A 20,148-nucleotide genomic window follows, 5' to 3' on the forward strand; every position below is an offset into this window, starting at 1 on the left:
ACCTATTACAGGGTCCCTTGACACACCAAGATCCTTAAGCTCTGGGGTTGAGGCTGGTGTCTCTAGAAGTATAGGCATCCCTGAGACGGTCATAAAGATCCTCTTACAGCCCTATAAATACTTTACAGATTACAAACTTGGCATGCATTTGTCTGTTGGTCTCAAGAATAGAGGTTGGAATTACTCCTCAATCAGGCTTTGATATGGTCTGAATTATAACACTCTAGAGCAGGGGTAGGCAACCTTCGGCTCTACAGATGTTTTGGACTACATCTCCCATAATGCTTTTACAGCCATATTGCTGGCAAAGCATCAAGGGAGATGTAGTCCACAACATCTGTAGAGCCGAAGGTTGCCTACCCCTGCTCTAGAGGAACACAGATTAGCATTTTACACATGGATGGGTACCCATTGAGCATTGGAACCTTTTATGCTTTGCTTCAGGTAAGAAGCAATTAGATTCAAGCCTGCACTGAGGGTGTTGAAGTCCATATGTGACCTACCTCTGGTCTTACAGGTTCTGATTAGACCGCCATTCAAACCTCTAGCAGGAGCTTCCATGGTGTCAATTTGGCACAATTTGGACGTCACGTCCTTAACTCAGTTCAATCTTCTAATCTATGTTGAATTGTTCTGATTATTTGTTTGCCAGTTATGTATGTTTATGTCCCTCCCTGGTAAGCTTGGGTATTCCCATGTGTATATGCTGCCACGATTAGCCAGGAAACAGGAAGATTAATTCATACTTACCGTAATTTTTTTTTCCTGGCAGCATACACTACCCACCCACTGTTGGTTTTGCTTCTTCTGTAGGAGCTTGTTACTGACTGAGGGACCTCTACATGGGTACTCCTTTTAAAGGTTTGTTTTATTCCTGTCCTATCGGCTGTAAGGGGAGGAGCTAACCCATTATGTATATGCTGCCATGAATAATAGCCAGGAAAAGAAAATTACGGTAAGTATGAATACATTTTCCACTTTAAAGCACCATCCGAATGCTCAGGCAAATCGTGGCATTATAGCTTCCCTGGTTCATTCGGACATGCTGCACAAAGAGTTTAATTCATGTAACACACACTGTTCACACACTTTGTTTCATACTTTATTAAATAACAATTAGCTTCAGAGTCTGTGAAACATTTTCCAGTTAGATCCAGGGAGGAGGAGGAGGGGGGGAGAACTAACAGCAGTCGGTTTATACAGAAAGCAGAGATGCCAAATACTGTGTGGAGTCTTGATACCCAGGTGTGTTAGCACCAGGTAGACCTGCAAGGGAAAAATAAGGAATTACTATTAACCCTGATTTTGTATAGCACATTAAGGGTTTGTTCCATTAATCTCTCACAAGCAGAATGGAGGTAATTGTCCACGTTTTAAAACCAAACCTTGAATTTAGGCTATAGGTTTGTTCCATCATGATTTAAGGTTTCTCTTCAAGTGTCCCCCATCCTTCTTTTTTTTTTTTTTTTTTTTTTTTTTTTTTTAGGGCTTCCATTTAAAATCCTATATGTCTACCTTACATAACATGTGATTTCACATTTTTGCAGATAATAATAATTAGTACACATGCAGTGCACCAAAATAAAAAGAACTCAAAAATGTGTGGGGCCTCAGGGTGGGTGGTGGAATATGGGGCCTATCGTGCCCCGACGCTTCTCCATCCGGGCTGTGTTTTGTCCCTAGGGCCCCGTTTGGTTATGCCTTGCTGCTCACTGTCGCCCCTACTTGCCTCCCCGACACACGCTGCCAACAGCGACCAGGAACTCTTCTCATCCTGTCACTTTCTCTGATTCTTTTCTGTCCTATACTTCACTCCCCTTCTACTAGGTATCTATACTGGGACTCTCAATATACATTCACTACTTTACTAATACTCCACACTGGATTACGCATCTAAAGAAAAATGAGTAAAAACCCTCATAGGGCGGATCTAAAATAACAATACAAGGTGATAAAATTAGCTTGGTTAGGTGTTTCCTGCAACATACTGCACTTTTGTTAAAAATTTCTGTTATTTACAACTTTACCATTGTACAAACACATATACTCGTAAGAATAAAACTCGCTTTTAATGTCCATGGCCAAACACTTACCGAGTGCTAATGTTCAAGGTATACCTATCGCAACTATGTCATATTTGTTATGTATTCATTTTAAGACCTGATTGTTAAATGCCTAATTTGTTTAAGAATTTGATGGTTAAAGGAGCACTATAGGGTCAGGAATACATGTTTATGTTCCTGACCCTATAGTGTTAAACCAACCATATTGACCCCCTTAATATAATAAAATATTATTTATTCCAGGCTGCAGGTGCCTGCTTTGCTGACATCCTCAGAAGTGGTGTTCCTATGGGAATTCACTGGATTGGCTGAGAATGACAAGGAGGCAGATCTGGGAAGAGCTAGCACAAGCCAAACACAGCCCTGGTGAATCAGCATCTCCTAATAGAGATGAATTAAATCAATGCATCTCTATGAGGAAAGTTCAGTGTCTGTATGCAGAGGGTGGAGACACTGAATGGCAGTCACATTGTGCAGCACTGCCCCAGGAAGCACCTCTAGTAGCCATCTAAGGAGCGGCCAATGGAGGTATCCCTAGGCTATAATGTTAACACTGTCTTTTCTCTGAAAACTGTATATAAAGCAAAAAGCCTGAAGGGAATGATTATACTCCCCAAAACAAATGCAATAAGCTGTAGTGGTACTGGTAACTATAGTGTCCCTTTAACGTAAACTTTACACCAACACTTAGTGCAGAACCCATCTCACTGTAACGATGGCCTCTTGCCCCTTCCCAATTTCTCCTCTAACCTTTAGATTTGTGTACCTATCCACCTCACAGCCTGTTGTCTCCTCCCACCCGGGTCCTGCTTCACTCTTTCTTCAGCCTCATCTCCCCATTACTTCAAACTCATGTCTTCTACCATACCACAATTCTACCCATTTTTGTCCCCTTCCTATTCTTCTCTCACCTTCAGGTTACTTCTTTTTCAGCGATGATCTGGGTTTCTCCCTCTCTGAAGACGTTTTCTTATTAACCTTTTCCTTCTTATCTTTTCTAGCATTTAGATTTTCATAAACAGTACCCTCTTCCGGTGGCCTATAATAAATAAGATATATCAGTTGGACAGGTATGCAAAAAGACCAGAAAGATCTATTTTAATTACACATCTCCACATCTTACTTTACTGGTGTCCGGGCAACCTTCATCTTGGATAGAGAGTGACTCAGGTTCCCGTACTCTGCCTCTGAGACTTTTGAGTCCTGTTTGAAAGTATAACATCAATCCCTATTACCATATTTTATCCGTAATACACGTAGAACTATAGACAAGTTCCCAACATTCTAAATCTGGTCTCCCAAGCTTAAAGCATGCCTCTCTCATTTACTCCCCACATTTCCCAATGCGTCTCATACCTCCAGTGCCTTCATCTTGTATTTTTGTGAGTCTATGAATTGTGCGATGGCTAAATAGATAAATTTATACTGGGCATCCGTCTGTACCATGCCCGACCGTTGGCTACGCACCATCTGGATGGTCTTCTGTACATCTATGTCAGTGTCTACACCTGGAGGAAATAATGTGTGAAAGGAATGCTGAGGGAAGAGCTTAAAATTGAAAAAGATGTTAGTGATGAATAAGTATTAGTGTAACAGAAATGAAGATGGAAAATGGATAATTATTTGAGAGGAGTGAGGCTTTATCACCTTTCATTTGAATCATATCAACCAACATATCGATGACTATAATGGTTCCAGTGCGTCCAATCCCAGCGCTGTGCAGAAAGAGAGAACAGTAAGGATTTAAAGGTCACATTTATAAAAATTTTTTATATATGGTCAGCATTCAGGGTACTACAGGAAGGATAATTATTTTTAATGGAGCAGACTGTAGGAATTGTTTCGGATACCTGCAGTGAACAACAATAGGGCCCGCCCTGGGAATACTCTCCTGCATGCGGTTAACTTCTCCCAAGAAACTGAGGACACCGCCAGGGTCTGCAGGGACCCCGTGATCAGGCCATGTAAGATACTGGTAGTGGATGATATCCCGGATAGCATCACGCTGAGGAACATACCAATGAACAAATTAACAGTACTGCAATGCAAAAATAATCCTGACAGAATAGCAACAGTATGAGCAGGAATAGGAGACACACCGGGCAGATTGTGCCCTTAATTCAAGGGTCACATTTACCTTTTCCAGAGGAGACAGTCGCAGAGTGCGGACTTTATAACCCTGTGCTTCATGTTCATTAAGTAGTTGAACCCAAAATCTTCCAAAATCTTTTCCATCTTCCCCAAAGTCTGGCCAGTATGGTACACATTTGGTCTGAGTAAGAATAAGGTGAGGGGTTAATTTGAATATGACGGAGAAGTAGGTTACAGGCAGGGCCGCCATCAGGGCATTACAACCATAACAGTTGTCATGGGCCCGGCGGTCTTGCGGGGCCCAGACTACTCTGGCAGTCCGAGCCCTACATTCCTTATGTGCATATATATATTTTCGCTATATATATGTGCACTGAGGGCCCCCGCTACCTGTAAATTGCAGAGAAGGGGCTCAGCAGCACACGCTGTCTTCCTTTCCAGCTGTCTAACTTTCCTGCGGCCGAACAGCGTTGCCACTGGTTACCATGGCAACACTATTCACAGCACGCAGGCAGGTCTCGCGAGAGTTAGTCAGAGAGGAGCTGGAAAGGAAGACAGTGTGTGCTGGGCCCCCTCTCTGCAATTTACCGCAGCTGGCTCCCTCCACAATGCCACTGGACCACCAGGGAATGCGATCTCCCCCCTCCCTGGCAAGGTAAGAACCAGGGAGGGGGGAATACAATTTAAATATACACAAATAAATAAAAAATACTCCCCTCCCCCCTATTTTACACACACACTGCATCCTTACAAGCACACACTCTGCACTACACACACACACACACACACTACATTCACTAAACACTCTGCACTACACACACACTACATTCACTAAACACTCTGCACTACATTCACTAAACACACTCTGCACTACACACACACACTACATTCACTAAACACACTCTGCACTACACACACACACTACATTCACTAAACACACTCTGCACTACACACACTACATTCACTAAACACACTCTGCACTACACACACTACATTCACTAAACACACTCTGCACTACACACACTACATTCACTAAACACACTCTGCACTACACACACACTACATTCACTAAACACACTCTGCACTACACACACACACACACTACATTCACTATACACATGTTGCACTCACTACAATCACACTACATTTACTAAACACACTCTGTACTACACACACTACATTCACTATACACATTTTGCTTTCACTACAATCACACTACATGCACTATACACACTTTGCACTCACTACAAACACACTACACTCACTATACATACTTTGCATTCACTACAATCACACTACATTCACTATACACACTCTGCACTCACTACAAACACACTACATTTACTAAACACACTCTGCACTACATTCACTAAACACACTTTGCACTACACACACACACACACACACTACATTCACTATACACACGTTGCTTTCACTACAAGCACACTACATTTACTAAACACACTTTGCACTCACTACAAACACACTATATTCCCTATACACGCTCTGCATTCACCACAATCACACTACATTCACTATACACACTTTGCACTCACTGCAAACACACTACATCCACTATACACATTTTGCATTCACTATACACACTTTGCATTCACTACAATCATACTACATTCACTGAACACACTTTGCACTCACTACAAACACACTACATTCACTACAAGCACACTACATTCACTAAACACACTACATACACTATAAAAACAAACACTCTGCATTCACTATACACACACCTACATTCACTACACCCACACTCTGCATCTAATGCATGCATGCAAACATTACATACACTACACAAAACATACAATCTGCATCCACTATACACACTGCATCCATGACATACACACTGCATCCACTATACACACTGCATCCACTATACACACTGCATTCATGACACACATACCGCATCCACTACACACACTGCATCCATGATACACATACCGCATCCACTACACACATTCTACATCCACTATACACACTGCATCCATGACACACATTCTACATCCACTATACACGCACACACACACTTCATCCTTGTGGGTGGACTCGGGGCTGTCCCCGGGGGCCCAGATCTTGAGCAGTGTCAGGGGCCCAAAAATTTCTGATGGCAGCCCTGGTTACAGGTATTAATATTCGTAAACAGAATAAATATGTTACTATGAGAAAGGGAGAGTGAAGCTTGTTATTGTGAATAATAGACTGAATGGGTATTTATTATCCTAAGTATATGAGAGTCAATGCACATTTATTATCCTGAGTATATGAGAGTCAATGGACATTTATTATCCTGAGTATATGAGAGTCAATGGGCATTTATTATCCTGAGTATATGTGCATGAATGGGCATTTATTATCCTGAGTATATGAGAGTCAATGGACATTTATTATCCTGAGTATATGAGAGTCAATGGACATTTATTATCCTGAGTATATGTGCATGAATGGACATTTATTATCCTGAGTATATGAGAGTCAATGGGCATTTATTATCCTGAGTATATGTGCATGAATGGACATTTATTATCCTGAGTATATGAGAGTCAATTGACATTTATTACCATGTTAATGTGTTAGGGTCATTGGGAGTATAATATGTTTTTATAAGTATGAATGTTGAGTGGTTACTGTGTTACTGTGAGCAAAAGTAAAGGCTTTATCTCACCCGGCCTTTCTCAATTTCCTTTGTTGTCATGACGATGATACGGCTGTTTTCTTGCCAGACCATCTCCCAGAAATCGCCTGTGGTTGCGGCCAGACACCCCTGGCATGCGATGAAACGTTTTGGGGGCTCTCCATCACCCCAAAGCTGATTCTGCAATGAGGAGAACCGTCAAGGTCACAAAATGAGTCTATATCACAATATCAACCACTTTACCAGATCAATGTACATTTTCAGCTCTTCTCTAATCCAACTTGAAATCTACTCAGAATGGCAAATTCACTTTAATGGACACACACTACTACCCATCACCTGCTTTCCAGGATCAATCAATATCATCAGTACGTTCTGGAACTGTGACTTTATTTAAACAATAGGTTGTGACGAAAAAAGGACATTGTAGTCAAAGGAAATGCCCAGGTCAATGAGAGCTTGAACATAATGATACTGATAAGGCAAGTCAAGAAATATCAGAGGATTGCAAATATAAGAACGAAGCAGGGGCAAAAAAAACTGCTATTTGGTCAAGATAAGGCCATAGAAGGGCACTGTACCCATGTAGGCAAGGATTTAAATAGGGGATTTGAGTTGTGTTACTTGTTCATATGAATTAATGCTGGGTATATAATATGAACATTATTAGAATGAAATAAGGACCAAGACTGGTAAATAGATTTAGAAGGTCAGTATTTGGCATCAGAAGACGTCGAGGCACTGATAGGATAGATGGTTCAGGAGTGGACGCGGACTCTGGAAAACCCTGACAAGTAACGTTACATATACCCATTGTACAGCTCTGCAGAATTTTCTGGCGCTATATAAATAATAAAATAATAATAATAATATAGAAAATTACACCAACATAATAAAAAGTGTTGTGTTATTTGGCAAATTCTACTATTTAACCACTAGAGGTCACTATCAGAACTGATTTTATTTAGGAACCTTATATAGTGCAACAAATTCACTATAAAAACATGTGGGTAAAATTATTTAAAAAATTCACAGCCTGCAAGAAATAAAAATGACTTTATTGTTACATTCCTACTGCTTCCCAACAATTAATTGATAATGGAATTCTGTTTTAACCATAGTATGATATAATGTATAATATAATATGCTTGATCACAATCCCTCTCATATCCAGCAACAAATCTGTACAAAGCTGAACATTGTAAACATACATGGCATTCAATGCTGGCACAGGTTCTTCAAAGGGACACTTCACTTCCCAAAAGACAAAATAAATAAAATTCACTCTTTACTAGATATAGCTCAAATGAAAACATCCATGCATTTAATTAAGAATATTATCATTGGAGTTATATCTAAACACAGCCTACAAAACCTGCGTTTCTCTGGTCTGAAGCCTTTGCAAGCCCTCCCCTTCTAACCCCGTCCAGACTTTCTGTGGCTGTCCAATCACAGACTTTCCAATGCAGCTCAATGAGAAGTCTTTACAAGGCAGGTGCTCTGGGCAATTCCTGCTTCGTGAGTTCAGTGCAAATAAGCTAACCAAACCAGGAAGTAAAAGGACCTGTTGTCCACTTCAACAGCCAGAAAAGTGTCAGTTTCTATTGATATCTGCACTATATCCAAATTGAAATAAATTTCATATAAAGCTTTTCAGCAAGCTAAAGTCTGGAGTGTCCCTTTAAGGATCAGATAGTGACGTCAGTATAAAATGCTTTTAGTCCTTAAAAGAGAGCAGTCCAATAATGTGTAATATTACATTTACTCATCCCCTATATTTAACTGATTTGTATTTGTGAGATGTGAAAATAAAATGTAATGCAGAAGTCCACACGTCTGCACTACAACTGTGCGCCTCCATTTTAGCTCCGTGTCAATCATTGTTATAAGGTCCGTCCTTTACATCTGGCAGACAGTATAGGGATAAGAGGATAAATCAAATAATGCTTCTGTTTCTCCACTATGTATTTCCTGTATGCATCAGGGCCGATGACATTGCACTTTGTTGTCCAGTGCGTCTCCCAAGTCCTTCTCATTCGCGTTTTTCCTAACAGTTACCTTTCTGTAGACAATCGCCTGCACAAATTTTGCTACCTTTCCTAGTTTTATGCCATCTGCAAATATCAGCTTCTATTGACATATTATGGAATCGTTTAAGAATCCCAACATTTACACCCCACAGCGCGCCAGTCATTAGGGGCTATTCACAAAAAGTGAATTCTAATGACATTTAACCAATTTGGAGACTATTCCTCTCTCAGTTTTGTCCACTCTTGTGTCACCATAATATGCGTGACGTAATCCCCTGTATAACTTATAGACAGCTTTAAGTTCCTATTCTCTGTCTCTCTAGTCCAATAACATCTCTCACCGTCACATAATTGGCGTTGATATAGTCTGATCCAGGAATATTCTTGTCTCTGCTTCTTAATATAACTCGTGTGTGGTCAACTGAAGAAGGGGGAGAAAGAGTGAGGAATTAGTGCATGGAAGAACTCAACGAAATGAGAATAGATTAAGATAGCGAATGAAAGTGAAGGAACAAAGTGCAATAATTGAGTGAAAGGAAAATAAATAAGGAAGGAGGAAGGAGTGATATGGACTGATGTGGTTGTGAAGGAGAAAAGGTGATTTGGGGAAAAGGAAGTAGAGATCGTGCCGAATTGGGGTCAGAATAAAACTTGGTGTAAGATCAAGATCAATGTGACCTTCAGCATTGGTCAAAGAAAGAGTGATGTTGATGATTGGGTCAGAATTAGAGATGGGTTAAAGATCAGTTGGTATGAGAAGGTCTAGTAGCAGGGCAGGCGATCACTCACAGGGTAGGATGTTCTTGTATCGGTTTTTGCTCTTGTTTTCTGGTCTTTGACCTTCTTTTCTGTCATAGAGTAACTTGGATTCCTGCTTCTGAAGAGCCTGCGCGAGGACAGATTGGAAAAGGTGAAATAAGCTTCGGATTGGAGAGAGGAGGTCCGTAGAAGAAGGAAAAACTTGATTAATAGAGTAAAAGATGCCATATTCTTTGACAATCTGGTAATGCCATGCATCCAAGAATTCAATGTGAGCAGCACAGAGGAATAGATAAATTAAGGAAAGGAAGACAGAGACACAAGAGAGAGGGAGGATAGATTTAAAGGGACAGGAAAAGAAGGAAATATTGGGACAGGAAGCGGAAAGAAAGAAGGAAACAGACAAAAAGAGATGGTATAGCGATAAAAGATAATCCTGTTGGGAAAGACAGACATCAGGAATCCACTGAATTAAGTGAAAGATCAACTTTGAGTAGCGATAATAAAGAACAGAAAGTGCATATCCACACAACAATTGTAGTAATAACACTCTCCAACATAATGAGAAAATGTATTACTCCTGGTAAATTCCTTTAAAAAAACAATTACATAATTAATATACACCAATTAATATACTGCTGGCAACTGTTATAATCAAGCAGTAACAGTTATAAATAAATAATAAATAACAAACAAGTACAATACTCATGGCATCTGTTAAACTGCCTGCAAATACTTAACTGCCGGCAACTGCTAAACTGCCGGCAACTGCTAAACTGCCGGCAACTGCTAAACTGCCGGCAACTGCTAAACTGCCGGCAACTGCTAAACTGCCGGCAACTGCTAAACTGCCGGCAACTGCTAAACTGCCGGCAACTGCTAAACTGCCGGCAACTGCTATACTGCCGGCAACTGCTAAACTGCCGGCAACTGCTAAACTGCCGGCAACTGCTAAACTGCCGGCAACTGCTAAACTGCCAGCAACTGCTAAACTGCCAGCAACTGCTATACTGCCGGCAACTGCTATACTGCCGGCAACTGCTATACTGCCAAAAATTCCCATAACAAATATAGATAGGTAGGTAGGTAGGTAGATAGATAGATAGATAGATGCTTTCTGCTATAACATTGTCAGCTACTTACATCAAACTCTTCCCAAAACCCAGCCTTTGAGGTCTCCTGTTTGTCTAATTTTTTATCCAGTTCTTTCATGCGGTTTTCTATGTCAGCTGCATTAATTCTGGTGGAATAGTACGGCTGAAAGAACAGAGAATGACCATGGCAACACATTATACTTCAATGAAAGGTTAGACATTTTTTACAAAGTAATTTCCGGCCCAAATCAGAGCGAGACGAGTTTTCAAGTTGGTGACATCTCCACATGTTAGCAGGTATTCTCGCAAAGCTTATTGCGTACAATATGGAGTTTCCAAAAAGCAATAAAAACACCTCTGAAACTGGGAAGGATCTGATTAAGGTGTTTACCAAATGTATTCTTAATTATTTTTAACACTACATGAAGTTTACTATCATTTAAATACAGAACTTTACAGGAGGTTAGATCAAAAGGGACATAAATTCACCGAAAGCAAACTCTTTAATACCGTTTGCTTTTTTTACGTACAGAAACCAACAGAACCATTACACGCTGAAACAGCCCAGTTGGCTCACTAGGTATAATCTGAAAACAGGGGATGTCAACCAATTGTAACATAATGTTTATTACACACCAGGGCAAAGGGCATACATCTGGTAAAGAATGCACAAGCAACGTATACCCTAAACCAGTGATGGCGAACCTATGGCACGCGTGCCACAGGTGGCACGCCGGGCCCTCTCTGTGGGCACGCGGCCATAGGTTTGCCATCACTGCAGAGTAGGCGCCTGCCTGCCCGAAACGGCAGGCGCCTACTCTGCTTCCGTGTCGGCAGGACCGGAAGCAGGGGGGGAGGGATCGAGGAAGCAGCTCTCCTGTCCTCCCTCGAGCTGTGTGGAGCGTTGCCGCGCGTTACCATGGCAACGCTCCACACAGCATCGCGCGGGAGGACAGGAGAGCTGCAGGACCTGTCCTGTCCTGCATAACACCACCGGACCACCAGGGATGGCTGTGTTCCCCCCTCCCCTTCACCAAAGGTAACAAGAAGGGAAGGGGGGGTTACTGATTTAATTACCTACCCCCCTTACCTACAGCACCCCCTACTCCCCTTACCAACAGACCCCTACCATAGCACCCCTACGCCCAGCACCCCTACTCCCACTACTCCCAGCACCCCTACCCCCACTACCCCCAGCACCCCTACTTCCACTACCCACAGCACCCCTACCCCCTTACCCACAGCACCACTACCCCCAGCACCCCTACCCCACTTACCCCCAGCACCCCCTACTCCCCTTACCAACAGACCCCTACCATAGCACCCCTACCCCCAGCACCCCTACTCCCACTACTCCCAGCACCCCTACCCCCAGCACCCCTACCCCCACTACCCCCAGCACCCCTACCCCCTTACCCACAGCACCAGCACCCCTACCCCACTTACCCCCAGCACCCCTACCCCACTTACCCCCAGCACCCCTACCCCACTTACCCCCAGCACCCCTACCCCAGCACCCACAGCAACCCTACCCCCCTACACACAGCACCCCTATCCACAGCACCCCCACACACAGCACCCCTACCTACAGCACCCTTTCCTCCCCCACACACAGCACCCTTTCCCCCCCCACACACAGCACCCTTTCCCCCCCTCACACAGCACCCTTTCCCCCCCCACACACACAGCACCCTTTCCCCCCCCACACACACAGCACCCTTTCCCCCCCCACACACACAGCACCCTTTCCCCCCCCCCCCACACACAGCACCCTTTCCCCCCCCACACACACAGCACCCTTTCCCCCCCACACACAGCACCCTTTCCCCCCCACACACACAGCACCCTTTCCCCCCCCACACACACAGCACCCTTTCCCCCCCCCACACACACAGCACCCTTTCCCCCCCCCACACACACAGCACCCTTTCCCCCCCCCACACACACAGCACCCTTTCCCCCCCACACACACAGCACCCTTTCCCCCCCCACACACAGCACCCTTTCCCCCCCCACACACACAGCACCCTTTCCCCCCCACACACACAGCACCCTTTCCCCCCCCCCCACACACACAGCACCCTTCCCCCCCCCACACACAGCACCCTTTCCCCCCCTCACACACAGCACCCTTTCCCCCCCCCACACACAGCACCCTTCCCCCCCCACACACAGCACCCTTCCCCCCCCCCACACACAGCACCCTTCCCCCCCCCACACACAGCACCCTTCCCCCCCCACACACAGCACCCTTCCCCCCCCACACAGCACCCTTCCCCCCCCACACAGCACCCTTTCCCCCCCCCCACAGCACCCTTTCCCCCCCCCACACAGCACCCTTTCCCCCCCCACACAGCACCCTTTCCCCCCCCCCACAGCACCCTCCCCCCCCCCCCACAGCACCCTTCCCCCCCCCACACAGCACCCTTCCCCCCCCCACACAGCACCCTTTCCCCCCCCCACACAGCACCCTTTCCCCCCCCCACACAGCACCCTTTCCCCCCCCCCACACAGCACCCTTTCCCCCCCCCACACAGCACCCTTTCCCCCCAACACACAGCACCCCAATCCCCCACACACACACAGCACCCCAATCCCCCACACACACACAGCACCCCAATCCCCCACACACACACAGCACCCCAACCCCCCACACACAGCACCCCAACCCCCCACACACAGCACCCCAACCCCCCACACACAGCACCCCAACCCCCCACACACAGCACCCCAACCCCCCCACACACAGCACCCCAACCCCCCACACACAGCACCCCAACCCCCCACACACAGCACCCCAACCCCCCACACACAGCACCCCACCACCCCACACACAACATTACACACAGACACATACACTGCACCGCTCAATGCAGCATATGTGTGTGTTCAGCAGTCTTTGTGTATTCAGCAGACTGCGTGCGTGTATTCAGCAGACTGCGTACTCAGCAGTGTGCGTGTATTTAGCGGACTGTGTGTGTATTTAGCAGTCTGTCTATGTCTCGGTGTGTGAATGTGTTCAGCAGTCTGTGTGTATGTATTGCATTTGTTGGAGATACTAATATAAGCTTAATTTATATCATGATTTAAAATTTGTATAATTTAACTCTATGTTGTGTTCTTCTTTTAAAACAAAAGTTGTTAACTGTACGAGTAGTTTTTTTCTAAACGTAAACCTCAGTATTCAGGTTTAATTGTCGTGTTGGCACTTTGAGGGAAAAAAAGTTGGCATGTATTGCAGTTTGGGCACTCGGGCTCAAAAAGGTTCGCCATAACTGCCCTAAACCGTATTGAATTAGGGATAACAAAACACAAGAAGGATTTGAGAATTGTTATAAACAACAAACTAGGCAACAATGTGCAATGTTATTCAGCAGTGGTTAAAGCCAGTAAGGTTTTGTCATGTATAAAAAAGGGCATAAATTCTCAGGATGAGAATATCATTTTGCCTCTTTAAAAATCACTGGTAAGACCACATCTTGAATATGCTGTGTCATTTTGGGCAACTGTTCTAAAGAAGGATATCATGGAACTAGAAGGAGTGCAGAGACGGGATAAAAACATTCTAAAAGGAATGGAACATTTTAATTATGAAGAAAGGTTAACAAATTTAAATCTGTTTAGTTCAGTAAAACGCGAGGGGATATGATTGCATTATACAAATATATTTGGGGGCCAATAAAAACCATTGTTTGGAAATCTATTCATAAACAGGACTGTACATAGGACACAAGGTCACGCGTTTAAACTGGAGATTTAGGCGAAGGCAAAGGAAAGGATTTTTTACAATAAGAACAATAAGGACGTGGAATTCTCTGCCTGAATAGGTGATTTTATCAGACTCTGTACAGAAGTTTAAACAGCAACGGGATGAACACTTGCAAAAATACAAGATTCATATAACTTTTAATAAGTGGGGTTACAGCTTCTTGATCCATGGAGAGATCTGACTGTCATTCTGGGTTTGAGAAGGATTTTTTTCCTAGTTTGTTGAACAATTGGAAAGGCTTCAAACAGGTTTTTTTTTGTCTTTTTTGGATCAACAGCAAAAACAGATGGAGAAAGGCAGAATTTGATAATGGTAACAGCTAGATAATTCTGTTAATAAATATTCCCCTGTGTATGCTGAGTGGGGCATATTGTGTAGCCCAGGTCGGTGGCAGGCTGGCAGCGAAAGGTTTAGGGGCAGTGGAAACCCCAAAACAGAGATTACTGGGGATCTTTGGCATTTGATGTTAAAGAGCTGCACACACTGCTTGCTAGTGCTCACACTCACCTTTTTCAAGAACACATGGGTTCCAGACATTTCCTCTATGTGTTTCTTCCTGTATTCCTCTATAAGATCAGTAAGGGAATCAAACTTTACATCTCCGAGATAGTATTTGCCGCCCTGCAGAGACAGCGTGAGTCACCAATACATTGTATGCTGTGTGGTCCTTACATAAGCAAAAATATAGTAACTCCAGTGATCTCACACAGAGAGTATGGAAATCATATTATTAGTATTACGGGGGTCGGTGCACATTATAGAGGGTATATAGATTTGTATTATAGGATCGGTGCACATTATAGAGGGTATATAGATTTGTATTCTAGGATCGGTGCACATTATAAAGGGTATATAGATTTGTATTATAGGATCAGTGCACATTATAGAGGGTATATAGATTTGTATTATAGGATCGGTGCACATTATAAAGGGTATATAGATTTGTATTATAGGATCGGTGCACATTATAGAGGGTATATAGATTTGTATTATAGGATCGGTGCACATTATAGAGGGTATATAGATTTATATTCTAGGATCGGTGCACATTATAAAGGGTATATAGATTTGTATTATAGGATCAGTGCACATTATAGAGGGTATATAGATTTGTATTATAGGATCGGTGCACATTATAGAGGGTATATAGATTTGTATTATAGGATCGGTGCACATTATAGAGGGTTTATAGATTTGTATTATAGGATCGGTGCATATTATAGAGGGTATATAGATTTGTATTCTAGGATCGGTGCACATTATAGAGGGTATATAGATTTGTATTCTAGGATCGGTGCACATTATAGAGGGTATATAGATTTGTATTCTAGGATCGGTGCACATTATAGAGGGTATATAGATTTGTATTATAGGATCGGTGCACATTATAGAGGGTATATAGATTTGTATTATAGGATCGGTGCACATTATAGAGGGTATATAGATTTGTATTATAGGATCGGTGCACATTATAGAGGGTATATAGATTTGTATTATAGGATCGGTGCACATTATAGAGGGTATATAGATTTGCATTATAGGATCGGTGCACATTATAGAGGGTATATAGATTTTTATTATAGGATCGGTGCACATTATAGAGGGTATATAGATTTGTATTATAGGATCGGTGCACATTATAGAGGGTATATAGATTTGTATTATAGGATCGGTGCACATTATAGAGGGTATATAGATTTGTATTATAGGATCGGTGCACATTATAGAGGGTATATAGATTTGTATTATAGGATCGGTGCACATTATAGAGGGTATATAGATTTATATTCTAGGATCGGTGCACATTATAGAGGGTATATAGATTTGTATTATAGGATCGGTGCACATTATAGAGGGTATATAGATTTGTATTATAGGATCGGTGCACATTATAGAGGGTATATAGATTTGTATTATAGGATCGGTGCACATTATAGAGGGTATATAGATTTGTATTCTAGGATTGGTGCACATTAGAGGGTATATAGATTTGTATTATAGGATCGGTGCACATTATAGAGGGTATATAGATTTATATTCTAGGATCGGTGCACGTTATAGAGGGTATATAGATTTGTATTATAGGATCGGTGCACATTATAGAGGGTATATAGATTTGTATTATAGGATCGGTGCACATTATAGAGGGTATATAGATTTGTATTATAGGATCGGTGCACATTATAGAGGGTATATAGATTTGTATTCTAGGATTGGTGCACATTAGAGGGTATATAGATTTGTATTATAGGATTGGTGCACATTATAGAGGGTATATAGATTTGTATTATAGGATCGGTGCACATTATAGAGGGTATATAGATTTGTATTATAGGATCAGTGCACATTATAGAGGGTATATAGATTTGTATTATAGGATCGGTGCACATTATAGAGGGTATATAGATTTGTATTATAGGATTGGTGCATATTATAGGGGGTATATAGATTTGTATTTTGGGATCGGTGCACTTTATATGCTCAGAGGCAGCAGCCTACAACCCCTGTATGCTATTGGCCAGGATAAGCAATAACCCATGTTCCCCCTCCCTCTCGTGATCACTGTACATTGCAGGCTATACACAGATTATACCTGGCAGTATATTTTGATGTGCGTTACTTTGTAATGTCCATCTCTCTGCTCCTCGGTCAGAACGGAGATCACAAAGTCTCCGGGGTTACTGCGACTCTCTCTCACCAGAAATGTCCATGGCTCGCCCTGGTCCTGTAGCAGCCTTTCAGAGTCGGAGCCGGAGACATAGCCATGATACCACCTGTGGAAGCACAGGACAAAATTAAATGTTTTAATTCTATGTAAGGTCTTCAGGAAACTTCATATTGCATCATAAACCTTCTGCCAGAACATCTCCTATTGTCCTATGGCTTCTAAACTCCTATTACTACATATAATCCTTGCTTTAACTCCTCATTATTCCATATAACTACTACCTTTTATCCTTCCCATCACCCTATATAACCTCTACCTGTAACCCCTCTCATTACCCTATATAACTGCTACCTGTAACCCTCACATTAACCTATATAACGGCTACCTATAACCCCTCTCATTACCCTATATAACTGCTACCTGTAACCCTCACATTAACCTATATAACCTCTACCTGTAACCCCTCTCATTACCCTATATAACCTCTACCTGTAACCCCTCTCATTACCCTATATAACCTCTACCTGTAACCCCTCTCATTACCCTATATAACCTCTACCTGTAACCCCTCTCATTACCCTATATAACTGCTACCTATTACCCCTCGAATTACCCTATATAACTACTAACTGAAATCCCTCCCATTACACTGTATAACTGCTACCTATAACCCTTCTTATTACTCCATATAACCTCTCCCTATAACTCATATTACTCCATATAACCTCTCCCTATAACTCCTCCTATTACTCCATATAACCTCTCCCTATAACTCCTCCTATTACTCCATATAACCTCTCCCTATAACTCCTATTACTCCATATAACCTCTCCCTATAACTCCTTTTACTCCATATAACCTCTCCCTATAACTCCTCCTATTACTCCATAACCATACCCTATAGCATTTAATAGACAAATAAGTCAATGGGACCTGATGGAATACACCCAAAGCTATTAAAAGAGCTTAGTGGGGGGGCGTGGCCAACGCATGAAACTGAACGGTCGCCATTTCTTTGAGTTCCTTGCAGGCCCAACAAAATCTACCAAATATCCCCTACCCGACACGCCATCCAACTACAAAAATACGAAAACTGAACTCAGGGCTTCACCCCGCATCGACAGATGCCCTTTCAGTACACCCCGGGGAAAAACAGGCAGAAGCGCAGATCTGGGGCCTACCGCAATCAGACGCCTCAAGGCCTAAACTCTTTCCTCGACTCCCTCATTGGAGTACACAGCACAGGCTCCCCGGAGCAGCTCTGGTCATCCCCGCTGCCAGACGACCCCACAATGAAACGACGGACTCAAAAACCTGACAGGGACATAGGAGTTATGCTCCAAAAACCCGCAGCCCCAAAGACACCAACAATGGAGGCCGCCTACACCACAGCGACTCCACTTCCGCGAACCGGGAGCGGAGACAAGGATACCGGGCAATCACCCCACCCTGAGACATCCCTCAGCCTACAGCAAGAGGATAGCATGGCACCGACCACTAAAGGTGACCTTAAATTACTCCTCGCAGACCTCCACAAAATGATGGCTGCCGACCTTGCACGTGTACGCACGGAAATACAGGCAAACACAGATCGCATCCAGGCCATGGAGGGAAACATCCAGGATGTGCAAACAGAAATATCCCGTCTCAAGACCCCAGTACAACAGCTCAACAACCACCACCAGGCACTGCAACAACGGCTGACAAACCTCGAAGACCAACTGCGACGGAACAATATAAAAATAAGAGGCATTCCAGCAGCAGTGGGAGCTGAAGAACTCCCACACTATGTCAGGAGGCTACTGGCAGCTCTACTCCCATCAGCGGTAGCCAAGAAAATCACGCTGGATGGCATTTTCCGACTCACCAGCATAACCAGGTCCTCTGCCCCTGAGCCAAGGGATGTAATCATCCGATGCGTCTCAGCAAACGACAAAGGCCTTATTATGGCGGCAATACGAGGCAAAACCCCACTGCAGTTTGAAGACGCCTCACTAAACTTCTTTCAAGACCTAACAAGAGCAACACTGCAGTGGCGCAGACAAATGGGCCCCATTACCACTCACCTCCGGAACAAGGGAGTGCCATACCGCTGGGGAACACAAGGCACCCTACTCGTCACCCAAAATGGAGCTACCCACGTAATCCAGGCACCCACGGAGGCGCAGGCACTCTACACGGCCTTAGGGATGGAAGCACCTGTCCACAACACCCCGGGCACCACCACGCACGGATCATGGAACCCCGACACGGTGACCCCCTTTGTACCGCGACAGTGGAGCAATTCCTCATCGGAGACCTGAATAGGGGATAACTCTGAACCAGCTCATGCACAAATAAGGGACTGAGCCATAGACGAACAGTCTATGTATAACAATTTCTTTCTTACTTTCAGTTGCTCGTAATTTTACTCTGTGTAGCTTATTTTGTTATTTCTCGTTTCTCGCTGATATATTTGTTTTATTGTTACCCTACCACGGTACTCACAAAAAGCACCCGACAACCCCTCCACCCCTCCACCCCCCCACTCCAGAGTTTTGGGGAAACGCGCACACGGCCACGCCCGCAACACTCAATCGCTCACGCAAGTAACAGTCACTCTCCACCACATAAGTATAGGAAACCGAGGTACAGGTAGAGGAGGGTTGCACTCCTACCCACAAACCCTCATACCACCGAGACCTACCCCTGGGCCCCACCGCACACGGGTGCAACCCACCTCCTCCCCCCGGAGGCCACAAGACCGACCTCCCACCAATAGACCCACCGGAGAGCAGAGGGCCCAGAGGGAAGAGAAAGGTAAAACAGGACGGGCTTACTCTAATGACATAGAAGGGACTTCCCCCACTCCAGGGCTGACAGCATACAGTCTCCGTCTACACGGACGTAGGAAGCAATCCCCAAACTCTCCCTTTCCCCGCAAGGTACCCACCTCCACGACCAATCACGCAAAACGGGGCTAGACCCGACAAGGCCGAAAAGACTAACCCGACACAACCCGAGGCACACCTCATAGCCCCTTTG

At 43.9% G+C, this 20,148-nt stretch overlaps 1 protein-coding gene across 1 annotated transcript in view; it reads right to left on the minus strand.

Moving 5' to 3' along the window:
• Nucleotides 1-984: 984 nt before the first annotated feature.
• The window catches only part of PTPN6 (protein tyrosine phosphatase non-receptor type 6), a 77,996-nt gene continuing 58,832 nt past the window's right edge, over nucleotides 985-20,148 (minus strand). Inside the window, exons 4-16 of the mRNA XM_063435197.1 lie at nucleotides 17,050-17,230; nucleotides 14,964-15,077; nucleotides 10,737-10,850; nucleotides 9,624-9,720; nucleotides 9,176-9,255; nucleotides 6,835-6,984; nucleotides 4,201-4,335; nucleotides 3,914-4,068; nucleotides 3,711-3,778; nucleotides 3,420-3,571; nucleotides 3,187-3,266; nucleotides 2,975-3,102; nucleotides 985-1,266 (exon numbers count right to left, since the gene is read on the minus strand). Coding sequence (XP_063291267.1) covers nucleotides 2,982-3,102; nucleotides 3,187-3,266; nucleotides 3,420-3,571; nucleotides 3,711-3,778; nucleotides 3,914-4,068; nucleotides 4,201-4,335; nucleotides 6,835-6,984; nucleotides 9,176-9,255; nucleotides 9,624-9,720; nucleotides 10,737-10,850; nucleotides 14,964-15,077; nucleotides 17,050-17,230 — 1,447 coding nt within the window. The 3' untranslated portion in view covers nucleotides 985-1,266; nucleotides 2,975-2,981. The remainder of the gene's footprint in view (nucleotides 1,267-2,974; nucleotides 3,103-3,186; nucleotides 3,267-3,419; nucleotides 3,572-3,710; nucleotides 3,779-3,913; nucleotides 4,069-4,200; nucleotides 4,336-6,834; nucleotides 6,985-9,175; nucleotides 9,256-9,623; nucleotides 9,721-10,736; nucleotides 10,851-14,963; nucleotides 15,078-17,049; nucleotides 17,231-20,148) is intronic.

This window comes from Pelobates fuscus, chromosome 10 (genome assembly GCF_036172605.1).
Source record: "Pelobates fuscus isolate aPelFus1 chromosome 10, aPelFus1.pri, whole genome shotgun sequence".
Taxonomy (NCBI): domain Eukaryota; kingdom Metazoa; phylum Chordata; class Amphibia; order Anura; family Pelobatidae; genus Pelobates; species Pelobates fuscus.